The sequence below is a fragment of the Trachurus japonicus genome, unplaced genomic scaffold (assembly GCF_045865225.1).
Source record: "Trachurus japonicus isolate A0001 unplaced genomic scaffold, Traja_1.0 AP031020.1".
Lineage (NCBI taxonomy): Eukaryota > Metazoa > Chordata > Actinopteri > Carangiformes > Carangidae > Trachurus > Trachurus japonicus.
In genome coordinates this window covers 738031-764375 of record NW_028221153.1, presented here as the reverse complement: position 1 = coordinate 764375, position 26345 = coordinate 738031, and the positions used below count along the sequence as shown (strand labels likewise).

The 26345-nt window shown below is 43.9% G+C and overlaps 1 protein-coding gene across 1 annotated transcript in view; it reads left to right on the top strand.

The window, feature by feature from the left end:
* acvr2aa (activin A receptor type 2Aa) overlaps positions 1–23760 on the top strand; it is a 43820-nt gene extending 20060 nt beyond the window's left edge. The window contains exons 6-12 of the mRNA XM_085772869.1: positions 1097–1240; positions 1382–1525; positions 7045–7181; positions 10794–10908; positions 11025–11163; positions 13174–13304; positions 22437–23760. Coding sequence (XP_085628995.1) covers positions 1097–1240; positions 1382–1525; positions 7045–7181; positions 10794–10908; positions 11025–11163; positions 13174–13304; positions 22437–22631 — 1005 coding nt within the window. The 3' untranslated portion in view covers positions 22632–23760. The remainder of the gene's footprint in view (positions 1–1096; positions 1241–1381; positions 1526–7044; positions 7182–10793; positions 10909–11024; positions 11164–13173; positions 13305–22436) is intronic.
* Positions 23761–26345: the final 2585 nt, after the last annotated feature.

Below are 26345 nucleotides of genomic sequence, written 5' to 3'. Positions count from 1 at the left end.
GTGGTAAAACACTGTGGCACTGCTCCTTTAACGTCTGCTGAGTGTCTTCATTCTGCAGCCGGAGCAGCTCTCCAGTCGTCCAGCAGGTGGCGCTGTCACACTGACTGAACCTGCACAGACTTACTCAGGGTTCACACACCATTTATCCAGGCTTAATTACTTAGTAGGGCTGGGCAACGATTAACATGTTTCCAATTCATCCAATAATGAATTCAACAGTAAAGTGAACTTTTATTTCAGTGTTCTGCTGCCATATGAACTAAAGTGCCATCACATTTGTTGTTAAATAAAATAAAACAAAACTCATCAGTCCAGTCACTTTGCCACCTTTTGAATTTGAATTTGAATTTGAATGTATTTATTCAGGATAGCCCCGTGAGATGAATCATCTCATTTTCGAGGGGGTCCTTCCACAAAAAGATACAATGATACAATGTCAAGTAAAGAAATAAAAGAAAAACAAATACATTGAAACACATTACAGGACTTACATACACACACACACACACACACACTCACTCACACACACACAAGACAAGGCTCTCCTAACCCCAGCTTATCCACAAACGGCCAGATATCAGAATAATAGTCAACTTGTGATATCTAAACTTACAAATGGGAAAAAGAAAGAAAGAAAGAAAATAATAATATTATAATAGTAAAAAATAAGTAAATAAATAATCAGATAAGAGAATCACACACACAAAAAAGAAAAATATTACAGTTAATGTTAATAATAGTCTAATGTGAGCAACATATGTTAATGTGCGATAAAATAAATGTCGGCGTTAATAGTTTAACTTGCCCAGTCCTATTAATTAGATTCATTGATTTGAATTGATCGCATGCATTGCATCATTTTTTTAATTTATTTTTTTTGCCGGACACCCTAGCCCAGGCGCTATAGCTTTCAGGCCGGGGGGGGCGCGTGGCCAAATAAGGTCAGCAGGAAACCCTGGATGTATGGCACCCCCCTGTCTGTGTCCATGTGCATGTTAGCAGGAGGAGCATGGACTACGTTTCCCAGCATCCCTCACTCAGCCGGTCCTGATGATGATGATGTGACAGTGTGTTGTTCTTCTTGTTGCCCCCCCAGGACCCCGGGCCGCTGCCCCCCTCCCCCCCCCTGGGGCAGAAGCCCCTGCAGCTGCTGGAGCTGAAGGCCCGAGGTCGCTTCGGCTGCGTGTGGAGAGCTCAGCTGCTCACCGAGACCGTGGCCGTCAAGGTCTTCCCCCTGCAGGTGGGTTGGCTACTGATGACACCTGACCTCTGACCTCTAATGACTACTGACCTCTAACCCTCTGCCCCTGACCCCTGATGACCTCTGACCTCTACTGACCTTTAACCTCTGACCTTTAACCCCTGACCTCTGCCCCTGCAGCACAAGGCGTCGTGGCAGAACGAGTTTGAGATCTACAACACGACGGGGATGAGACACGACAACCTGCTGCACTTCCTAGGAGCTGAGAGGAGAGGGAGAGACCACGAGGCTGAGCTGTGGCTGGTCACACAGTACCACAACAAGGTACTACTACTACTGTTATACTACTACTACTACTATACTACCACTATACTACCACTATACCACTACTACACACTATACAACCCACTACACTACCACTATACCACTACACCACTACTACAGCACAGTGGAGCTGAGAGGAGAGGGAGAGACCACGAGGCTGAGCTGTGGCTGGTCACACAGTACCACAACAAGGTACTACTACTACTGTTATACTACTACTACTACTATACTACCACTATACTACCACTATACCACTACTACACACTATACAACCCACTACACTACCACTATACCACTACACCACTACTACAGCACAGTGGAGCTGAGAGGAGAGGGAGAGACCACGAGGCTGAGCTGTGGCTGGTCACACAGTACCACAACAAGGTACTACTACTACTGTTATACTACTACTACTACTATACTACACTATACAACCCACTACAGCACACTACAACACACTATACTACCACTACACCACTACCACTACACTACACCACTACACTACAGTGGAGCTGAGAGGAGAGGGAGAGACCACGAGGCTGAGCTGTGGCTGGTCACACAGTACCACAACAAAGTACTAGTACTGTTATACTACCACTACTATACTACTACTACACACTATACTACTACTACACTACTACTACACACTATACAACACACTACTATACCACCACTACACCACCACTTCCTAGGAGCTGAGAGGAGAGGGAGAGACCACGAGGCTGAGCTGTGGCTGGTCACACAGTACCACAACAAGGTACTGGTACTGTACTACTACTACTATACTACTAACCTAAAGGTAACCAACTAACTAACCCTAACAGCCAGGTAACCAAGGTAACTGTCTGAACTCTAGCGTTCTGAGCGGTCCCAAATCATCAGAAAAATTGAAAAATGGACGACATCAGGTGTTTTTTTTACATGGAAAAGGGGAGATGTTTCTGCAGTCGTGGTGGCTCGCGGCGGCGGCAGGGTGGGTCAGTGGACCGGCCCGGTACGGCGTGGTGCTGCAAGTGACACGCTGACGTTAGTGTGTTTACATTTTTCTAACGTCTATGAGCGCGAGGAGTGCCTACCGTAATTCATTTATTCTCGGTCCGAATCCGCCCCAGTCCCAGCCAGGCCAGACCAGGCCGAGTCATATGCTCAGCTAACGCTACAGAGGCTCATGGTATTTACGGGCATTCTCTCAAAACTCATCAAATACACAATCCAACAACTCCAAAACGCTCTGGTGGGGTGGTGCCCCCAGACCCCCCTGCTAAAGTGCTTTAGATAGACAGCAAACCGAGGGGGGGGTCTTGAAAATTCATTGAAAAGTTATGGAAAACCATTGAAAAGTTATAGAAAACCATTGAAAAGTTATGGAAAACCATTGAAAAGTTATAGAAAACCATTGAAAAGTTATGGAAAACCATTGAAAAGTTATAGAAAACCATTGAAAAGTTATGGAAAACCATTGAAAAGTTATAGAAAACCATTGAAAAGTTATGGAAAACCATTGAAAAGTTATAGAAAACCATTGAAAAGTTATGGAAAACCATTGAAAAGTTATAGAAAACCATTGAAAAGTTATAGAAAACCATTGAAAAGTTATGGAAAACCATTGAAAAGTTATAGAAAACCATTGAAAAGTTATAGAAAACCATTGAAAAGTTATAGAAAACCATTGAAAAGTTATGGAAAACCATTGAAAAGTTATAGAAAACCATTGAAAAGTTATGGAAAACCATTGAAAAGTTATAGAAAACCATTGAAAAGTTATAGAAAACCATTGAAAAGTTATAGAAAACCATTGAAAAGTTATAGAAAACCATTAAAAAGTTATAGAAAACCATTAAAAATTTATAGAAAACCATTGAAAAGTTATAGAAAACCATTAAAAAGTTATGGAAAACCATTGAAAAGTTATAGAAAACCATTGAAAAGTTATGGAAAACCATTGAAAAGTTATAGAAAACCATTGAAAAGTTATAGAAAACCATTGAAAAGTTATGGAAAACCATTGAAAAGTTATAGAAAACCATTGAAAAGTTATGGAAAACCATTGAAAAGTTATGGAAAACCATTGAAAAGTTATAGAAAACCATTGAAAAGTTATGGAAAACCATTGAAAAGTTATAGAAAACCATTGAAAAGTTATGGAAAAACCATTGAAAAGTTATAGAAAACCATTGAAAAGTTATGGAAAACCATTGAAAAGTTATAGAAAACCATTGAAAAGTTATAGAAAACCATTGAAAAGTTATGGAAAACCATTGAAAAGTTATGGAAAACCATTGAAAAGTTATAGAAAACCATTGAAAAGTTATGGAAAACCATTGAAAAGTTATAGAAAACCATTGAAAAGTTATAGAAAACCATTGAAAAGTTATAGAAAACCATTGAAAAGTTATGGAAAACCATTGAAAAGTTATAGAAAACCATTGAAAAGTTATGGAAAACCATTGAAAAGTTATAGAAAACCATTGAAAAGTTATAGAAAACCATTGAAAAGTTGTAGAAAACCATTGAAAAGTTATAGAAAACCATTGAAAAGTTATAGAAAACCATTAAAAAGTTATAGAAAACCATTGAAAAGTTATAGAAAACCATTAAAAAGTTATAGAAAACCATTAAAAAGTTATAGAAAACCATTAAAAAGTTATAGAAAACCATTGAAAAGTTATAGAAAACCATTAAAAAGTTATGGAAAACCATTGAAAAGTTATAGAAAACCATTGAAAAGTTATGGAAAACCATTGAAAAGTTATAGAAAACCATTGAAAAGTTATGGAAAACCATTGAAAAGTTATAGAAAAACCATTGAAAAGTTATGGAAAACCATTGAAAAGTTATAGAAAACCATTGAAAAGTTATGGAAAACCATTGAAAAGTTATAGAAAACCATTGAAAAGTTATAGAAAACCATTGAAAAGTTATAGAAAACCATTGAAAAGTTATAGAAAACCATTAAAAAGTTATAGAAAACCATTGAAAAGTTATAGAAAACCATTAAAAAGTTATAGAAAACCATTAAAAAGTTATAGAAAACCATTGAAAAGTTATAGAAAACCATTAAAAAGTTATGGAAAACCATTGAAAAGTTATAGAAAACCATTGAAAAGTTATGGAAAACCATTGAAAAGTTATGGAAAACCATTGAAAAGTTATGGAAAACCATTGAAAAGTTATGGAAAACCATTGAAAAGTTATGGAAAACCATTGAAAAGTTATGGAAAACCATTGAAAAGTTATAGAAAACCATTGAAAAGTTATAGAAAACCATTGAAAAGTTATAGAAAACCATTAAAAAGTTATAGAAAACCATTAAAAAGTTATAGAAAACCATTGAAAAGTTATAGAAAACCATTAAAAAGTTATGGAAAACCATTGAAAAGTTATAGAAAACCATTGAAAAGTTATGGAAAACCATTGAAAAGTTATAGAAAACCATTGAAAAGTTATGGAAAACCATTGAAAAGTTATAGAAAACCATTGAAAAGTTATGGAAAACCATTGAAAAGTTATGGAAAACCATTGAAAAGTTATAGAAAACCATTGAAAAGTTATGGAAAACCATTGAAAAGTTATAGAAAACCATTAAAAAGTTATAGAAAACCATTAAAAAGTTATAGAAAACCATTGAAAAGTTATAGAAAACCATTAAAAAGTTATGGAAAACCATTGAAAAGTTATAGAAAACCATTGAAAAGTTATGGAAAACCATTGAAAAGTTATAGAAAACCATTGAAAAGTTATAGAAAACCATTGAAAAGTTATGGAAAACCATTGAAAAGTTATAGAAAACCATTGAAAAGTTATGGAAAACCATTGAAAAGTTATGGAAAACCATTGAAAAGTTATAGAAAACCATTGAAAAGTTATGGAAAACCATTGAAAAGTTATAGAAAACCATTGAAAAGTTATGGAAAACCATTGAAAAGTTATAGAAAACCATTGAAAAGTTATGGAAAACCATTGAAAAGTTATAGAAAACCATTGAAAAGTTATAGAAAACCATTGAAAAGTTATGGAAAACCATTGAAAAAGTTATGGAAAACCATTGAAAAGTTATAGAAAACCATTGAAAAGTTATGGAAAACCATTGAAAAGTTATAGAAAACCATTGAAAAGTTATAGAAAACCATTGAAAAGTTATAGAAAACCATTGAAAAGTTATGGAAAACCATTGAAAAGTTATAGAAAACCATTGAAAAGTTATGGAAAACCATTGAAAAGTTATAGAAAACCATTGAAAAGTTATAGAAAACCATTGAAAGGTTATAGAAAACCATTGAAAAGTTATAGAAAACCATTGAAAAGTTATAGAAAACCATTAAAAAGTTATAGAAAACCATTGAAAAGTTATAGAAAACCATTAAAAAGTTATAGAAAACCATTAAAAAGTTATGGAAAACCATTGAAAAGTTATAGAAAACCATTAAAAAGTTATGGAAAACCATTGAAAAGTTATAGAAAACCATTGAAAAGTTATGGAAAACCATTGAAAAGTTATAGAAAACCATTGAAAAGTTATGGAAAACCATTGAAAAGTTATAGAAAACCATTGAAAAGTTATGGAAAACCATTGAAAAGTTATAGAAAACCATTGAAAAGTTATGGAAAACCATTGAAAAGTTATAGAAAACCATTGAAAAGTTATAGAAAAACATTGAAAAGTTATAGAAAACCATTGAAAAGTTATAGAAAACCATTAAAAAGTTATAGAAAACCATTGAAAAGTTATAGAAAACCATTAAAAAGTTATAGAAAACCATTAAAAAGTTATAGAAAACCATTGAAAAGTTATAGAAAACCATTAAAAAGTTATGGAAAACCATTGAAAAGTTATAGAAAACCATTGAAAAGTTATGGAAAACCATTGAAAAGTTATGGAAAACCATTGAAAAGTTATGGAAAACCATTGAAAAGTTATAGAAAACCATTGAAAAGTTATGGAAAACCATTGAAAAGTTATAGAAAACCATTGAAAAGTTATAGAAAACCATTGAAAAGTTATAGAAAACCATTGAAAAGTTATAGAAAACCATTAAAAAGTTATAGAAAACCATTGAAAAGTTATAGAAAACCATTAAAAAGTTATAGAAAACCATTAAAAAGTTATAGAAAACCATTGAAAAGTTATAGAAAACCATTAAAAAGTTATGGAAAACCATTGAAAAGTTATAGAAAACCATTGAAAAGTTATGGAAAACCATTGAAAAGTTATAGAAAAACCATTGAAAAGTTATGGAAAACCATTGAAAAGTTATGGAAAACCATTGAAAAGTTATAGAAAACCATTGAAAAGTTATGGAAAACCATTGAAAAGTTATAGAAAACCATTGAAAAGTTATGGAAAACCATTGAAAAGTTATAGAAAACCATTGAAAAGTTATAGAAAACCATTGAAAAGTTATAGAAAACCATTGAAAAGTTATAGAAAACCATTGCTAAAAAAGTGTATGAACCCTGTGTGACCTCACCGTGACCTTTGCCCACACCGTGACCTCTCTGTGACCTCACCGTGTCCCCAGGGTTCCCTTGGCGACCACCTGAAGGCCAACGTGTTGTCGTGGTCTCAGCTGTGTGTCATCGCCCAGACGACGGCCAGAGGTCTGGCCTATCTCCATGACGACCTACCGGCTCAACACAAGCCGGCTATCGCACACAGGTACACACACAGACGTACACACACAGACACACACACACACAGGTACACACACAGAGACACACACACACACAGGTACACACACACAGGTACACACACACAGGTACACACACACACACACAGGTACACACACACAGGTACACACAGGTACACACACAGACGTACACACACAGACACACACACACACACACAGGTACACACAGGTACACACACACACACACACAGGTACACACAGGTACACACACAGACACACACACACACACAGACACACACACAGACACACACACAGACACAGACACACACACAGACACACACACACAGACACACACACAGACACACACACAGACACACACACACAGACACACACACAGACACACACACACACACACACACAGACACAGACACACACACAGACACACACACACAGACACACACACAGACACACACACAGACACACACACACAGACACACACACAGACACACACACACACACACACAGACACACACACAGACACACACACACACACAGGTACACACAGGTACACACACACACACACACAGGTACACACAGGTACACACACAGACACACACACACACAGGTACACACACAGACACACACACACACACAGGTACACACACAGGTACACACACAGACACACACACAGACACACACACACACACAGGTACACACACAGACACACACACAGACACACACACACAGGTACACACACAGACACACACACAGACACACACACACACAGACACACACACAGACACACACACACACACACACAGGTACACACACACACACAGGTACACACACACACACACACAGACACACACACACAGGTACACACACACACACACACAGACACACACACACACACACACACAGGTACACACACTCTGTTTTTCGTCACTTTGCCGTGGTTGTGTGTGGTTGTGTGTCTGTGTGTGTCTGTGTGTGTCTGTGTGTGTCTGTGTGCGTCTACAGGGACTTTAAGAGTAAGAATGTGTTGCTGAAGGCCGACCTCACCGCCTGGTTGTGTGTCTGTGTGTGTCTGTGTGCGTCTGTGTGCGTCTACAGGGACTTTAAGAGTCAGAATGTGTTGCTGAAGGCCGACCTCACCGCCTGGTTGTGTGTCTGTGTGTGTCTGTGTGTGTCTGTGTGCGTCTACAGGGACTTTAAGAGTAAGAATGTGTTGCTGAAGGCCGACCTCACCGCCTGGTTGTGTGTCTGTGTGTGTCTGTGTGTGTCTGTGTGCGTCTGCAGGGACTTTAAGAGTCAGAATGTGTTGCTGAAGGCCGACCTCACCGCCTGGTTGTGTGTCTGTGTGTGTCTGTGTGTGTCTGTGTGCGTCTGTGTGCGTCTACAGGGACTTTAAGAGTCAGAATGTGTTGCTGAAGGCCGACCTCACCGCCTGGTTGTGTGTCTGTGTGTGTCTGTGTGTGTCTGTGTGTGTCTGTGTGCGTCTACAGGGACTTTAAGAGTCAGAATGTGTTGCTGAAGGCCGACCTCACCGCCTGGTTGTGTGTCTGTGTGTGTCTGTGTGTGTCTGTGTGCGTCTACAGGGACTTTAAGAGTCAGAATGTGTTGCTGAAGGCCGACCTCACCGCCTGGTTGTGTGTCTGTGTGTGTCTGTGTGTGTCTGTGTGCGTCTGTGTGCGTCTACAGGGACTTTAAGAGTCAGAATGTGTTGCTGAAGGCCGACCTCACCGCCTGGTTGTGTGTCTGTGTGCGTCTGTGTGTGTCTGTGTGCGTCTACAGGGACTTTAAGAGTCAGAATGTGTTGCTGAAGGCCGACCTCACCGCCTGGTTGTGTGTCTGTGTGCGTCTGTGTGTGTCTGTGTGCGTCTACAGGGACTTTAAGAGTCAGAATGTGTTGCTGAAGGCCGACCTCACCGCCTGGTTGTGTGTCTGTGTGTGTCTGTGTGTGTCTGTGTGCGTCTGCAGGGACTTTAAGAGTCAGAATGTGTTGCTGAAGGCCGACCTCACCGCCTGGTTGTGTGTCTGTGTGTGTCTGTGTGCGTCTACAGGGACTTTAAGAGTCAGAATGTGTTGCTGAAGGCCGACCTCACCGCCTGGTTGTGTGTCTGTGTGTGTCTGTGTGTGTCTGTGTGTGTCTGTGTGCGTCTACAGGGACTTTAAGAGTCAGAATGTGTTGCTGAAGGCCGACCTCACCGCCTGGTTGTGTGTCTGTGTGTGTCTGTGTGCGTCTGTGTGCGTCTACAGGGACTTTAAGAGTAAGAATGTGTTGCTGAAGGCCGACCTCACCGCCTGGTTGTGTGTCTGTGTGTGTCTGTGTGTGTCTGTGTGTGTCTGTGTGCGTCTACAGGGACTTTAAGAGTCAGAATGTGTTGCTGAAGGCCGACCTCACCGCCTGGTTGTGTGTCTGTGTGTGTCTGTGTGTGTCTGTGTGTGTCTGTGTGCGTCTACAGGGACTTTAAGAGTAAGAATGTGTTGCTGAAGGCCGACCTCACCGCCTGGTTGTGTGTCTGTGTGTGTCTGTGTGCGTCTGTGTGCGTCTACAGGGACTTTAAGAGTAAGAATGTGTTGCTGAAGGCCGACCTCACCGCCTGGTTGTGTGTCTGTGTGTGTCTGTGTGTGTCTGTGTGCGTCTACAGGGACTTTAAGAGTCAGAATGTGTTGCTGAAGGCCGACCTCACCGCCTGGTTGTGTGTCTGTGTGTGTCTGTGTGTGTCTGTGTGCGTCTGCAGGGACTTTAAGAGTCAGAATGTGTTGCTGAAGGCCGACCTCACCGCCTGGTTGTGTGTCTGTGTGTGTCTGTGTGTGTCTGTGTGTGTCTGTGTGCGTCTGCAGGGACTTTAAGAGTCAGAATGTGTTGCTGAAGGCCGACCTCACCGCCTGGTTGTGTGTCTGTGTGTGTCTGTGTGTGTCTGTGTGTGTCTACAGGGACTTTAAGAGTCAGAATGTGTTGCTGAAGGCCGACCTCACCGCCTGGTTGTGTGTCTGTGTGTGTCTGTGTGTGTCTGTGTGTGTCTGTGTGTGTCTGTGTGCGTCTACAGGGACTTTAAGAGTCAGAATGTGTTGCTGAAGGCCGACCTCACCGCCTGGTTGTGTGTCTGTGTGTGTCTGTGTGTGTCTGTGTGCGTCTACAGGGACTTTAAGAGTAAGAATGTGTTGCTGAAGGCCGACCTCACCGCCTGGTTGTGTGTCTGTGTGTGTCTGTGTGTGTCTGTGTGCGTCTGTGTGCGTCTACAGGGACTTTAAGAGTAAGAATGTGTTGCTGAAGGCCGACCTCACCGCCTGGTTGTGTGTCTGTGTGTGTCTGTGTGTGTCTGTGTGTGTCTGTGTGCGTCTACAGGGACTTTAAGAGTAAGAATGTGTTGCTGAAGGCCGACCTCACCGCCTGGTTGTGTGTCTGTGTGTGTCTGTGTGTGTCTGTGTGCGTCTACAGGGACTTTAAGAGTAAGAATGTGTTGCTGAAGGCCGACCTCACCGCCTGGTTGTGTGTCTGTGTGTGTCTGTGTGTGTCTGTGTGCGTCTACAGGGACTTTAAGAGTAAGAATGTGTTGCTGAAGGCCGACCTCACCGCCTGGTTGTGTGTCTGTGTGTGTCTGTGTGTGTCTGTGTGTGTCTGTGTGCGTCTACAGGGACTTTAAGAGTAAGAATGTGTTGCTGAAGGCCGACCTCACCGCCTGCATCGCTGACTTCGGTCTCGCTCTGCGCTTCCAGGCCGGGAAGTCTCCGGGGGACACGCACGGCCAGGTGAGTCTCTGTTCCCATGGTGACGGACCACAGGTGTGTCTGACCTCTGCCCCCGTGTTGACCTCTGACCTCTGCCCCTCCCCCCCCCCCCCCCCCCCCCCCCCCCCCCCCCCCAGGTGGGCACCAGGAGGTACATGGCCCCCGAGGTCCTAGAAGGAGCCATCAACTTCCAGAGAGACTCTTTCCTCCGCATCGACATGTACGCACTGGGCCTGGTGCTGTGGGAGCTGGCTGCTCGCTGCACCGCTGCTGATGGTAAGACCTGGACCTGGACCTGGACTAGACCTGGACCTGGACTAGACCTGGACTAGACCTGGACTAGACCTGGACCTGGACTAGACCTGGACCTGGACTAGACCTGGACTAGACCTGGACTAGACCTGGACTAGACTAGACTAGACCTGGACTAGACTAGACTAGACTAGACTAGACTAGACCAGGACATGTACGCACTGGGCCTGGTGCTGTGGGAGCTGGCTGCTCGCTGCACCGCTGCTGATGGTAAGACCTGGACCTGGACCTGGACTAGACCTGGACCTGGACTAGACCTGGACTAGACCTGGACTAGACCTGGACCTAGACTAGACCTGGACTAGACCTGGACTAGACCTGGACTAGACTAGACTAGACTAGACTAGACCAGGACATGTACGCACTGGGCCTGGTGCTGTGGGAGCTGGCTGCTCGCTGCACCGCTGCTGATGGTAAGACCTGGACCTGGACTAGACCTGGTCCAGGACTAGACCTGGACCTGGTCTAGACCTGGACCTAGACTAGACCTGGACTAGACCTGGACTAGACCTGGACTAGACTAGACTAGACTAGACTAGACCTGGACTAGACCTGGACTAGACCTGGACCTGGACTAGACCTGGACTAGACCTGGACCTGGACTAGACTAGACTAGACCAGGACCTGGTCTAGACCTGGACTAGACCTGGACCTGGTCTAGACCTGGACCTAGACTAGACCTGGACTAGACCTGGACTAGACCTGGACTAGACTAGACTAGACTAGACTAGACCTGGACTAGACCTGGACTAGACCTGGACCTGGTCTAGACCTGGACTAGACCTGGACCTGGACTAGACTAGACTAGACCAGGACATGTACGCACTGGGCCTGGTGCTGTGGGAGCTGGCTGCTCGCTGCACCGCTGCTGATGGTAAGACCTGGACCAGGACTAGACCTGGACCTGGACCTGGACTAGACCTGGACCTGGACTAGACCTGGACCTGGACTAGACCTGGACTAGACTAGACTAGACTAGACTAGACCAGGACATGTATGCACTGGGCCTGGTGCTGTGGGAGCTGGCTGCTCGCTGCACCGCTGCTGATGGTAAGACCTGGACCTGGACTAGACCTGGACCAGGACTAGACCTGGACCAGGACTAGAGCTGGACCTGGACTAGACCTGGACCTGGTGTAGACCTGGACCTGGACTAGACCTGGACTAGACCTGGACCAGGACTAGACCTGGACTAGACCTGGACTAGACTAGACCTGGACTAGACTAGACTAGACTAGACCAGGACATGTACGCACTGGGCCTGGTGCTGTGGGAGCTGGCTGCTCGCTGCACCGCTGCTGATGGTAAGACCTGGACCTGGACCTGGACTAGACCTGGACTAGACCTGGACTAGACCTGGACTAGACCTGGACTAGACCTGGACCTGGACTAGACCTGGACCAGACTAGACCTGGACTAGACCTGGACTAGACCTGGACTAGAGCTGGACCTGGACTAGACCTGGACCAGACTAGACCTGGACCCGGACCTGAACTAGACTAGATCAGACCAGACCCTGAACTGTCAACCTGTGTAGATGAACACCAACAGAAGCAGCTCTCAGTGGTCTGGACCTGGACCTTCTCCTCAGCCTCAGACCTCCAGACAACATGTTGATGTTCAGGTTTTCAGCTCCTGGTTCTGGTCTGTTCTGGTCTCTGACGGTCCCCCTTGTCTCCGGTTCTCTGTTGTCGACTCTGATGTCCCCCTTGTGTCCGGTCCAGGTCCAGAGCTCTGTATCTGTTCTGGACTCTGTTCTGGTCTGTTCTGGACTCTGATGTCCCCCTTGTCTCTGTATCTGTTCTGGACTCTAACGGTCCCCCTTGTCTCCGGTCCTCTGTTCTGGTCTGTTCTGGTCTCTGACGGTCCCCCTTGTCCCCGGTCCTTTGTTCTGGACTCTAACGGTCCCCCTTGTCCCCGGTCCTCTGTTCTGGTCTGTTCTGGACTCTAACGGTCCCCCTTGTCCCGGTCCAGGTCCAGTAGACGAGTACTCCCTGCCGTTTGAGGAGGAGGTGGGGCAGCACCCGTCCCTGGAGGACATGCAGGAGGTGGTGGTCCACAAGAAGCTGAGGCCGGTGCTGAGGGAGTGTTGGCAGAAACACACTGTGAGTTACTACGTTACCCATAATACACCACACCACGTTACCCATAATACACCACACTACGTTACCCATAATACACCACTCTACGTTACCCATAATACACCACACTACGTTACCCATAATACACCACACTACGTTACCCATAATACACTGCTCTACGTTACCCATAATACACCGCTCTACGTTACCCATAATACACCACACTACGTTACCCATAATACACTGCTCTACGTTACCCATAATACACCGCTCTACGTTACCCATAATACACCACATTACGTTACCCATAATACACCACACTACGTTACCCATAATACACCGCTCTACGTTACCCATAATACACCACACTACGTTACCCATAATACACCACACTACGTTACCCATAATACACCACACCACGTTACCCATAATACACCACACCACGTTACCCATAATACACCACACCACGTTACCCATAATACACCACACTACGTTACCCATAATACACTGCTCTACGTTACCCATAATACACTGCGTTACCCATAATACACCACTCTACGTTACCCATAATACACCACACTACGTTACCCATAATACACCACACTACGTTACCCATAATACACCACTCTACGTTACCCATAATACACTGCTCTACGTTACCCATAATACACCGCTCTACGTTACCCATAATACACCACACTACGTTACCCATAATACACCACACTACGTTACCCATAATACACCACACCACGTTACCCATAATACACCACACCACGTTACCCATAATACACCACACCACGTTACCCATAATACACCACTCTACGTTACCCATAATACACTGCTCTACGTTACCCATAATACACTGCGTTACCCATAATACACCACTCTACGTTACCCATAATACACCACACTACGTTACCCATAATACACCACACTACGTTACCCATAATACACCACTCTACGTTACCCATAATACACTGCTCTACGTTACCCATAATACACCGCTCTACGTTACCCATAATACACCACACTACGTTACCCATAATACACCGCTCTACGTTACCCATAATACACCACTCTACGTTACCCATAATACACCACTCTACGTTACCCATAATACACCACACTACGTTACCCATAATACACCACACTACGTTACCCATAATACACCACACTACGTTACCCATAATACACCACACTACGTTACCCATAATACACCACTCTACGTTACCCATAATACACCACACTACGTTACCCATAATACACCACACCACGTTACCCATAATACACCACTCTACGTTACCCATAATACACCACACTACGTTACCCATAATACACCACTCTACGTTACCCATAATACACCACACTACGTTACCCATAATACACCGCTCTACGTTACCCATAATACACCGCTCTACGTTACCCACAATACACCACTCTACGTTACCCATAATACACCACACTACGTTACCCATAATACACCGCTCTACGTTACCCATAATACACCACACTACGTTACCCATAATACACCACACTACGTTACCCATAATACACCACACTACGTTACCCATAATACACCGCTCTACGTTACCCATAATACACCACACTACGTTACCCATAATACACCACACTACGTTACCCATAATACACCACACTACGTTACCCATAATACACTATGTTACCCATAATACACCGCTCTACGTTACCCATAATACACCACTCTACATTACCCATAATACACCACACCACGTTACCCATAATACACCACACCACGTTACCCATAATACACCACACTACGTTACCCATAATACACTGCTCTACGTTACCCATAATACACTGCGTTACCCATAATACACCACTCTACGTTACCCATAATACACTGCTCTACGTTACCCATAATACACTGCGTTACCCATAATACACCACTCTACGTTACCCATAATACACCACACTACGTTACCCATAATACACCACACCACGTTACCCATAATACACCACACTACGTTACCCATAATACACCGCTCTACGTTACCCATAATACACCACTCTACGTTACCCATAATACACTGCGTTACCCATAATACACCACTCTACGTTACCCATAATACACCACACTACGTTACCCATAATACACCACACCACGTTACCCATAATACACCACACTACGTTACCCATAATACACCGCTCTACGTTACCCATAATACACCACACTACGTTACCCATAATACACCACTCTACGTTACCCATAATACACCGCTCTACGTTACCCATAATACACTGCGTTACCCATAATACACCGCTCTACGTTACCCATAATACACTGCTCTACGTTACCCACAATACACTGCTCTACGTTACCCATAATACACCACACTACGTTACCCATAATACACCACACTACGTTACCCATAATACACCACTCTACGTTACCCATAATACACTGCTCTACGTTACCCACAATACACTGCTCTACGTTACCCATAATACACCACACTACGTTACCCATAATACACCACTCTACGTTACCCATAATACACCACTCTACGTTACCCATAATACACCACTCTACGTTACCCATAATACACCACACTACGTTACCCATAATACACCACACTACGTTACCCATAATACACCACTCTACGTTACCCATAATACACCACACTACGTTACCCATAATACACCGCTCTACGTTACCCATAATACACCACTCTACGTTACCCATAATACACCACACCACGTTACCCATAATACACCACACCACGTTACCCATAATACACCACACTACGTTACCCATAATACACCACACTACGTTACCCATAATACACCGCTCTACGTTACCCATAATACACCACACTACGTTACCCATAATACACCGCTCTACGTTACCCATAATACACCACTCTACGTTACCCATAATACACCACACCACGTTACCCATAATACACCACACCACGTTACCCATAATACACCACACTACGTTACCCATAATACACTGCTCTACGTTACCCATAATACACTGCGTTACCCATAATACACCACTCTACGTTACCCATAATACACTGCTCTACGTTACCCATAATACACTGCGTTACCCATAATACACCACACTACGTTACCCACAATACACCACACTACGTTACCCACAATACACTGCTCTACGTTACCCATAATACACTGCGTTACCCATAATACACCACACTACGTTACCCATAATACACTGCTCTACGTTACCCATAATACACTGCGTTACCCATAATACACCACTCTACGTTACCCATAATACACCACACTACGTTACCCATAATACACCACACTACGTTACCCATAATACACCACACTACGTTACCCATAATACACCACTCTACGTTACCCATAATACACCACTCTACGTTACCCATAATACACTGCGTTACCCATAATACACCACTCTACGTTACCCATAATACACCACACTACGTTACCCATAATACACCACACCACGTTACCCATAATACACCACTCTACGTTACCCATAATACACCACACTACGTTACCCATAATACACCACTCTACGTTACCCATAATACACCACACTACGTTACCCATAATACACCGCTCTACGTTACCCATAATACACCGCTCTACGTTACCCACAATACACCACTCTACGTTACCCATAATACACCACACTACGTTACCCATAATACACCACACTACGTTACCCATAATACACCACACTACGTTACCCATAATACACCACACTACGTTACCCATAATACACCGCTCTACGTTACCCATAATACACCACACTACGTTACCCATAATACACCACACTACGTTACCCATAATACACCACACTACGTTACCCATAATACACTATGTTACCCATAATACACCACACTACGTTACCCATTATACACTGTTACCCATAATACACCACTCTACGTTACCCATAATACACCACACTACGTTACCCATAATACACCACACCACGTTACCCATAATACACCACACTACGTTACCCATAATACACCACACTACGTTACCCATAATACACCACTCTACGTTACCCATAATACACCACACTACGTTACCCATAATACACCGCTCTACGTTACCCATAATACACCGCTCTACGTTACCCACAATACACCACTCTACGTTACCCATAATACACCACACTACGTTACCCACAATACACCACACTACGTTACCCATAATACACTGCTCTACGTTACCCACAATACACCGCACTACGTTACCCATAATACACCACACTACGTTACCCATAATACACCACACTACGTTACCCATAATACACTGCTCTACGTTACCCACAATACACCACACTACGTTACCCATAATACACCACACTACGTTACCCATAATACACCGCTCTACGTTACCCATAATACACCACACTACGTTACCCATAATACACCACACTACGTTACCCATAATACACTGCTCTACGTTACCCATAATACACTGCTCTACGTTACCCACAATACACCACACTACGTTACCCATAATACACTGCTCTACGTTACCCACAATACACCACACTACGTTACCCATAATACACCGCTCTACGTTACCCACAATACACCACACTACGTTACCCATAATACACCACTCTACGTTACCCATAATACACCACACTACGTTACCCATAATACACCACTCTACGTTACCCATAATACACCACACTACGTTACCCATAATACACCACTCTACGTTACCCATAATACACCACTCTACGTTACCCATAATACACCACACTACGTTACCCATAATACACCGCTCTACGTTACCCACAATACACCACACTACGTTACCCATAATACACCACACTACGTTACCCATAATACACCACTCTACGTTACCCATAATACACCACACTACGTTACCCATAATACACTGCTCTACGTTACCCATAATACACCACACTACGTTACCCATAATACACCGCTCTACGTTACCCATAATACACCACACTACGTTACCCATAATACACCGCACTACGTTACCCATAATACACTGCTCTACGTTACCCATAATACACCGCACTACGTTACCCATAATACACTGCTCTACGTTACCCATAATACACCACACCACGTTACCCATAATACACCACACTACGTTACCCATAATACACTATGTTACCCATAATACACCACACTACGTTACCCATTATACACTGTTACCCATAATACACCACTCTACGTTACCCATAATACACCACACTACGTTACCCATAATACACCACACCACGTTACCCATAATACACCACACTACGTTACCCATAATACACCACACTACGTTACCCATAATACACCACTCTACGTTACCCACAATACACCACACTACGTTACCCACAATACACCACACTACGTTACCCATAATACACCACACTACGTTACCCATAATACACCGCTCTACGTTACCCATAATACACCGCTCTACGTTACCCACAATACACCACTCTACGTTACCCATAATACACCACACTACGTTACCCACAATACACCACACTACGTTACCCATAATACACTGCTCTACGTTACCCACAATACACCACACTACGTTACCCATAATACACCACACTACGTTACCCATAATACACCACACTACGTTACCCATAATACACTGCTCTACGTTACCCACAATACACCACACTACGTTACCCATAATACACCACACTACGTTACCCATAATACACCGCTCTACGTTACCCATAATACACCACACTACGTTACCCATAATACACCGCTCTACGTTACCCATAATACACCACACTACGTTACCCATAATACACCACACTACGTTACCCACAATACACCACACTACGTTACCCATAATACACCGCTCTACGTTACCCATAATACACTGCTCTACGTTACCCACAATACACCACACTACGTTACCCATAATACACCACACTACGTTACCCATAATACACCACACTACGTTACCCATAATACACCACACTACGTTACACATAATCCACCGCTCTGCATTCACCCATACACCACTCTACGTTACCCATAATCCCCTGCACTACCTTACCCATAATCTCCTGCTCTACTTTACCCATAATCTCCTGCACTACTTTACCCATAATATCCTGCACTACATTACCCATAATCCCCTGCACTACTTTACCAATAACACCTTGCACTACTTTACCCATAATCTCCTGCACTACTTTACCTATAATCTCCTGCACTACTTTACCCATAATCCCCTGCACTCCGTTACCAATAACACCTTGCACTACTTTACCCATAATCTCCTGCACTACCTTACCCATAATCCCCTGCACTACTTTACCAATAACACCTTGCACTACCTTACCCATAATCTCCTGCTCTACATTACCCATAATCTCCTGCACTACTTTACCCATAATCCCCTGCACTCCGTTACAAATAATACCTTGCACTACCTTACCCATAATCCCCTGCACTACCTTACCCATAATCTCCTGCACTACCTTACCCATAATCTCCTGCACTACCTTACCAATAACACCTTGCACTACCTTACCCATAATCTCCTGCACTAATTTACCCATAATCCCTTGTACTCCGTTACCAATAATACCTTGCACTACTTTACCCATAATCTCCTGCACTACTTTATCCATAATCCCCTGCTCTACTTTACCAATAACACCTTGCACTACTTTACCCATAATCTCCTGCACTACTTTACCCATAATTTCCTGCACTACTTTACCCATAATCTCCTGCACTACATTACCCATAATCCCCTGCACTACTTTACCAATAACACCTTGCACTACTTTACCCATAATTTCCTGCACTACTTTACCCATAATCTCCTGCACTACATTACCAATAACACCTTGCACTACCTTACCCATAATCTCCTGCACTACTTTACCCATAATCTCCTGCACTACTTTACCCATAATCCCCTGCACTACTTTACCAATAACACCTTGCACTACTTTACCCATAATCTCCTGCACTACTTTACCCATAATCCCCTGCACTACTTTACCAATAACACCTTGCACTACCTTACCCATAATCTCCTGCTCTACATTACCCATAATCTCCTGCACTACTTTACCCATAATCCCCTGCACTCCGTTACAAATAATACCTTGCACTACCTTACCCATAATCCCCTGCACTACCTTACCCATAATCTCCTGCACTACCTTACCCATAATCTCCTGCACTACCTTACCAATAACACCTTGCACTACCTTACCCATAATCTCCTGCACTAATTTACCCATAATCCCTTGTACTCCGTTACCAATAATACCTTGCACTACTTTACCCATAATCTCCTGCACTACTTTATCCATAATCCCCTGCTCTACTTTACCAATAACACCTTGCACTACTTTACCCATAATCTCCTGCACTACTTTACCCATAATTTCCTGCACTACTTTACCCATAATCTCCTGCACTACATTACCCATAATCCCCTGCACTACTTTACCAATAACACCTTGCACTACTTTACCCATAATTTCCTGCACTACTTTACCCATAATCTCCTGCACTACATTACCAATAACACCTTGCACTACCTTACCCATAATTTCCTGCACTACTTTACCCATAATCTCCTGCACTACTTTATCCATAATCCCCTGCTCTACTTTACCAATAACACCTTGCACTACTTTACCCATAATCTCCTGCACTACTTTACCCATAATCTCCTGCACTACTTTACCCATAATTTCCTGCACTACTTTACCCATAATCTCCTGCACTACATTACCCATAATCCCCTGCACTACTTTACCAATAACACCTTGCACTACTTTACCCATAATTTCCTGCACTACTTTACCCATAATGCCCTGCACTACTTTACCAATAACACCTTGCACTACCTTACCCATAATCTCCTGCTCTACATTACCCATAATCTCCTGCACTACTTTACCCATAATCCCCTGCACTCCGTTACAAATAACACCTTGCACTACCTTACCCATAATCCCCTGCACTCCGTTACCAATAATCCCCTGCACTACTTTACCCATAATCCCCTGCACTACCTTACCCATAATCCCCTGCACTACTTTACCCATAATCCCTTGCTCTACCTTACCCATAATCCCCTGCACTACTTTACCCATAATCCCCTGCTCTACCTTACCCATAATCCCCTGCACTACTTTACCCATAATCCCCTGCTCTACCTTACCCATAATCCCCTGCACTACTTTACCCATAATCCCCTGCTCTACTTTACCCATAATCCCCTACACTACTTTACCCATAATCCCCTGCTCTACTTTACCAATAATCCCCTGCTCTACTTTACCCATAATCCCCTACACTACTTTACCCATAATCCCCTGCTCTACTTTACCCATAATCCCCTGCTCTACTTTACCCATAATCCCCTACACTACTTTACCCATAATCCCCTGCTCTGCATTCACCCATAATCCCCTTCTACTTTACCCATAATCCCCTGCTCTGCATTCACCCATAATCCCATAATCCCCTTCTACTTTACCCATAATCCCCTGCTCTGCATTCACCCATAATCCCATAATCCCCTTCTACTTTACCCATAATCCCCTGCACTACCTTACCCATAATCCCCTACACTACTTAACCCATAATACCCTCCCCTACTTTACCCATAATACCCTGCTCTACTTTACCCACAATCCCCTGCACTCCGTTACCTATAATTCACCACTCTGCATTCACCCATACACCACACTACATTATTACCCATAATCCCCTGCACTCCGTTAACCATAATCCTCTGCACTACCTTACCAATAATCCCCTACACTACCTTACCCATAATCCCCTGCTCTACTTTACCCATAATCCCCTGCTCTACCTTAACCATAATCCCCTGCTCTACTTTACCCATAATCCCCTGCTCTACTTAACCCATAATGCCCTGCTCTACTTTACCCATAATCCCCTGCTCTACCTTACCCATAATCCCCTGCTCTACTTTACCCATAATCCCCTGCTCTACTTTACCCATAATCCCCTGCTCTATTTAACCCATAATCCCCTGCTCTACCTTACCCATAATCCCCTGCTCTACTTTACCCATAATCCCCTGCTCTACCTTACCCATAATCCCCTACACTACCTTACCCATAATCCCCTGCTCTCCCTTACCCATAATGCCTTGCTGCAGGGCCTGGCGCTGCTGTGCGAGACCATCGAGGAGTGCTGGGACCACGAGGCCGAGGCGCGGCTGTCCGCCGGCTGCGTGGAGGAGCGCGTGGTGCAGATGCAGCGGCAGACCGTCGCCACGGCGCCCGAGGAGATCGTCACGGTCGTCACCATGGTAACCAACGTGGACTTCCCGCCCAAGGAGTCGAGCCTATGACGGCTCGGGACCGATCGGGGACGGAGCGGGGACGGGACGGGACTCGCCTCGGTGAACTGACGAGGAAACGCGAGGAACAACCGCTGACCTCCGCTCACTTCCTGTTTTTTACTACAAAATAAAAGACTTCTTCTTTTTCTACAACAACAACGTGAGGATGATTTCAGAATAAAAGCCCCGGCTTGTTGTTGTTTTACATGCCGTTTGTGACGCGGCGCCATGAGAAGCTCCTGAATGTCACCGCTGTACATAGACAGATTGTTATTCTATACGTATTTACATCCAATAATCAGGTTATTGATCACACGTCAAACAGGAAGTCTCAGACAGGAAGTCTCTGACAGGAAGTCTCTGACAGGAAGTCTCTGACAGGAAGTCTCTAACAGGAAGTCTCAGACAGGAAGTCTCAGACAGGAAGTCTCTAACAGGAAGTCTCAGACAGGAAGTCTCGGACAGGAAGTCTCTGCTGAGCCTTCGTCAGATCAGTGATCGATAATCCTCCGACAATCCGACGCTACAGGTTTCCCTCCTCAGAAGCCGTGGAGTCGAACCGATCGATACCTGATAGCCGATTGGCTGCCGAGGCAACGAAGCACTTCCTGTTTGGTTTGCAGTGAACATTGACAGCATGCCTTTATTTGTGTTTGTTTTATTTTGAAATCTGTAGTTCTCTCCTCCTCCTCCTCCTTCCTGTCTGTGGTGCGGTTCAGGGAATCAGACCTGGACCGGGGACTTGGATTAGAAAAATTAAATGTTTTATTGATTATTGACGAGTAGCTCCTCGTCAGTGGCACCAACGAGGTTCTGGGTTCAATTCCCGGAGTGTTTTTTTTTTTTTTTTGTGAAAGCAACCAGGACCGGACAGGGACTTCGCTTCAGAAACCCACTGCGCCACCTCGTCGCCCCGGCGCTCCAGATGTTCAAACACCTGCTGAAATCCTGGTTCCTCTGGTCCAGGTCCAGTTTCAGGGATGCAAACAGCTGAAAACAACTCGCTTTGTTCATGACCAGTTAGGTGACTGGTGTGAATCCTTCAGATCCCAAGAGTTTTAGTTTTTTAGGGGGGGGGGGTCTCAGCGTCTCAGAATCAGAATCAGAATGCCTTTATTGTCATTATACCACTGTATAACGACATTTTAAGCCCCCCCCCCCTTCAGTGCAAACAAGCATACTATAAAAATACAATACAAAAACACTTTCAATAATATAAAAATAAATAGATAAGAATAAATTATATGCACAGTATATAAGCACAGCGAATTTGTGTATATTGCACAATCAACAATGTCTCAGCTGGGGGGGGGGGGGTCTCAGCGTCTCAGCTGGGGTCAGTAAAATGTTTTTCTAACAGGCTGACAGTGACAATCACGTGAAACTGAGGTGAACTCATTCATGGTCTCTGATAGGGATGCACATGATTAACCGTTAACCGATAACAAGAACTTTGACTGATTAATACTATCGGTTATTTATTTATTTTATTAGGTCCTTATGTCGTCAACTCATGGGGGCGTGTCGACACGTGCAGAGTTCACTGCCTTCAGTCATATTTCCCAGCAAAAAGTTCCACAGGAGGACTGACAGTATGTGCAGCAGCCGCCATGAAGGAAGGTCAGACCATAAATGTAGCTACACGGACATAGATGTGAATCACCTGTAACTACGGCGCTGGAAAAAAAAAAAGGAGGACGAGGACGTCGCTGCTCTCCAGTCGTTCACCTGCAGCAGCTCTCCTGCAGCTCCACAGAGGAGCTGTCAGAGGAGCTCTGCTGTTCCTTCAACCTGGTGTTTGGCTGCACTTTGTATAAAAACAGTTCCACATTGGACGATCTAACCTCCATATGAGCGATCAGCTGAGACAGAGCACAGTGGATGTGGCACTGCTCTGTCGCGGCGCACGTTTGTATTTTTGCCGTGCGCCGCAAGCATCTTAATCTTATCGGTTAACGGTTAATAATTGGTTAAAGCAGATATCAGCTTCACGGCCGTTTCGGCTAATGCTGTGTTCAAGGCAGGCTTTTGAAACCGTAAGTTACAGCTTCAAGTCACAACTACGACTTGGTAGCGTTCCAGGTAACCCGTAGCTCGTGTTTTTACCGTCCTGTTGTCTGTGAAAGTTCCCTATAACGGCCACTCGTAACTTCCGACCACTGAACTCGTACCAGATCGAACTGGTATGACTTCACAGGAAGGAAAAACACAAAGTACGAGTTTCCTTGAACGCACCATGAGTTAGCAGCCCCCGCCCTTGTCAGGCATCAATTGGTCCTCGTGCTACGTCACCACATTCACGCGCATCCCTTGGCTGCACACACAGCCCTTCATGCCGTTCTCTCCCCTCATTGGATAACACTTGTATCCCACAAGGAAAATTTTCTCCTCGGGTTACAGCAGAGCAGAGTGACGGAGAGACTCGTGTTTAGGCTGAAATACTTCATGTAAGTGATTGCTGACGGAAAATAGGACTATTTAGGACTTATATTAACAAAAACATTCCACTGATATCTGCTTTAACGAGCGTCGGTTATCGGTCAGAAAAAAAATTCTAAATGTGCATCCCTAGTCTCTGATTATACTGATAACATCTATAACTATTCACCTCCAGTGTAGACGCGTGACGTGCGCTCGTTACCCAAAGCGGTGCATATCCACGTGCAGTCGGTGCGACGGCGACGCTGTTTTTTCTCCCAACGTTTTTTCTTTTTCATGCACGGTTCCCTACGTTGCTGTGTCAGGCTGCAGGTGTTTCCACGGAGCTCTGCCCCGTTTCAGAGGTGAAGGAAGCCCTGAGTGGAAAGACGTCGCCTCAGATGTAGAATGTGTTCAATTAAAGTGAAACTAACACATTATATAGGCCTATATGTCCATTACACACTGAATGAAACATCCCATGTCTTTATTTATTCAGTTTATTTTAATAGTAATAATTATGACTAACATTCAGTGAAGACCTAAAAATCAGTATCTCCAAAACTGAAAGGAATTCTTCATTTTTAATCTAGAAATGTTGTCCTTCTGAAAACTATGTCCATCTATATGCACTCAATACTTGGTTGAGGTTGAACTGCTGGAAATGGACTTTTCCGTGATATTGTAATGTAATTATTTGTTAATGGTGAGCACCCCCCCCCCCCTCCCCCGACCCCGACCCGTTTGCATCCCCGAGGTTCCTCCGGTCCTGGTCCTGGTCCTGGTCCCGGTCCCGGTCCCGGTCCTGGTCCGGTACCGTGGTGCGTTCAGGGACCTTCAGGAGCTCAGACAGTCTGTAAATATGAATGTTCAGATGTGATTTTAGCATGAAACAAAAACCTGGAAAAGTTTTATATTAGTGATGAAGATGATGATGGTTACTATGGTGATGATGATGATGATGGTTATTATGATGATGAAGATGTACAAATGAAAAACAATGGCTGTGTTCGAAATCACCCCCTATCACGGATGTAGTGCACTATATAGTGTGTTCGCCATTTTGTAGTGTTGTTCGAATTCTCCGCGATTAATTTCATCCACTATGTAGTGGACGACAAAACACCCACAATGCACCGCGAAATTGAGTGAACAAGCGATGTACACTACTTTCTACTCCCGTATCCCACAATGCAATGCGGTCGTGTTTTGCCAGAGAAGAAGAGGAAGCTAATTAGCATGTTAGCTACGATTTATTTAGGCAATTTACCAAAACAACTCCATTGGCTCCATTTGCCTCGCCCG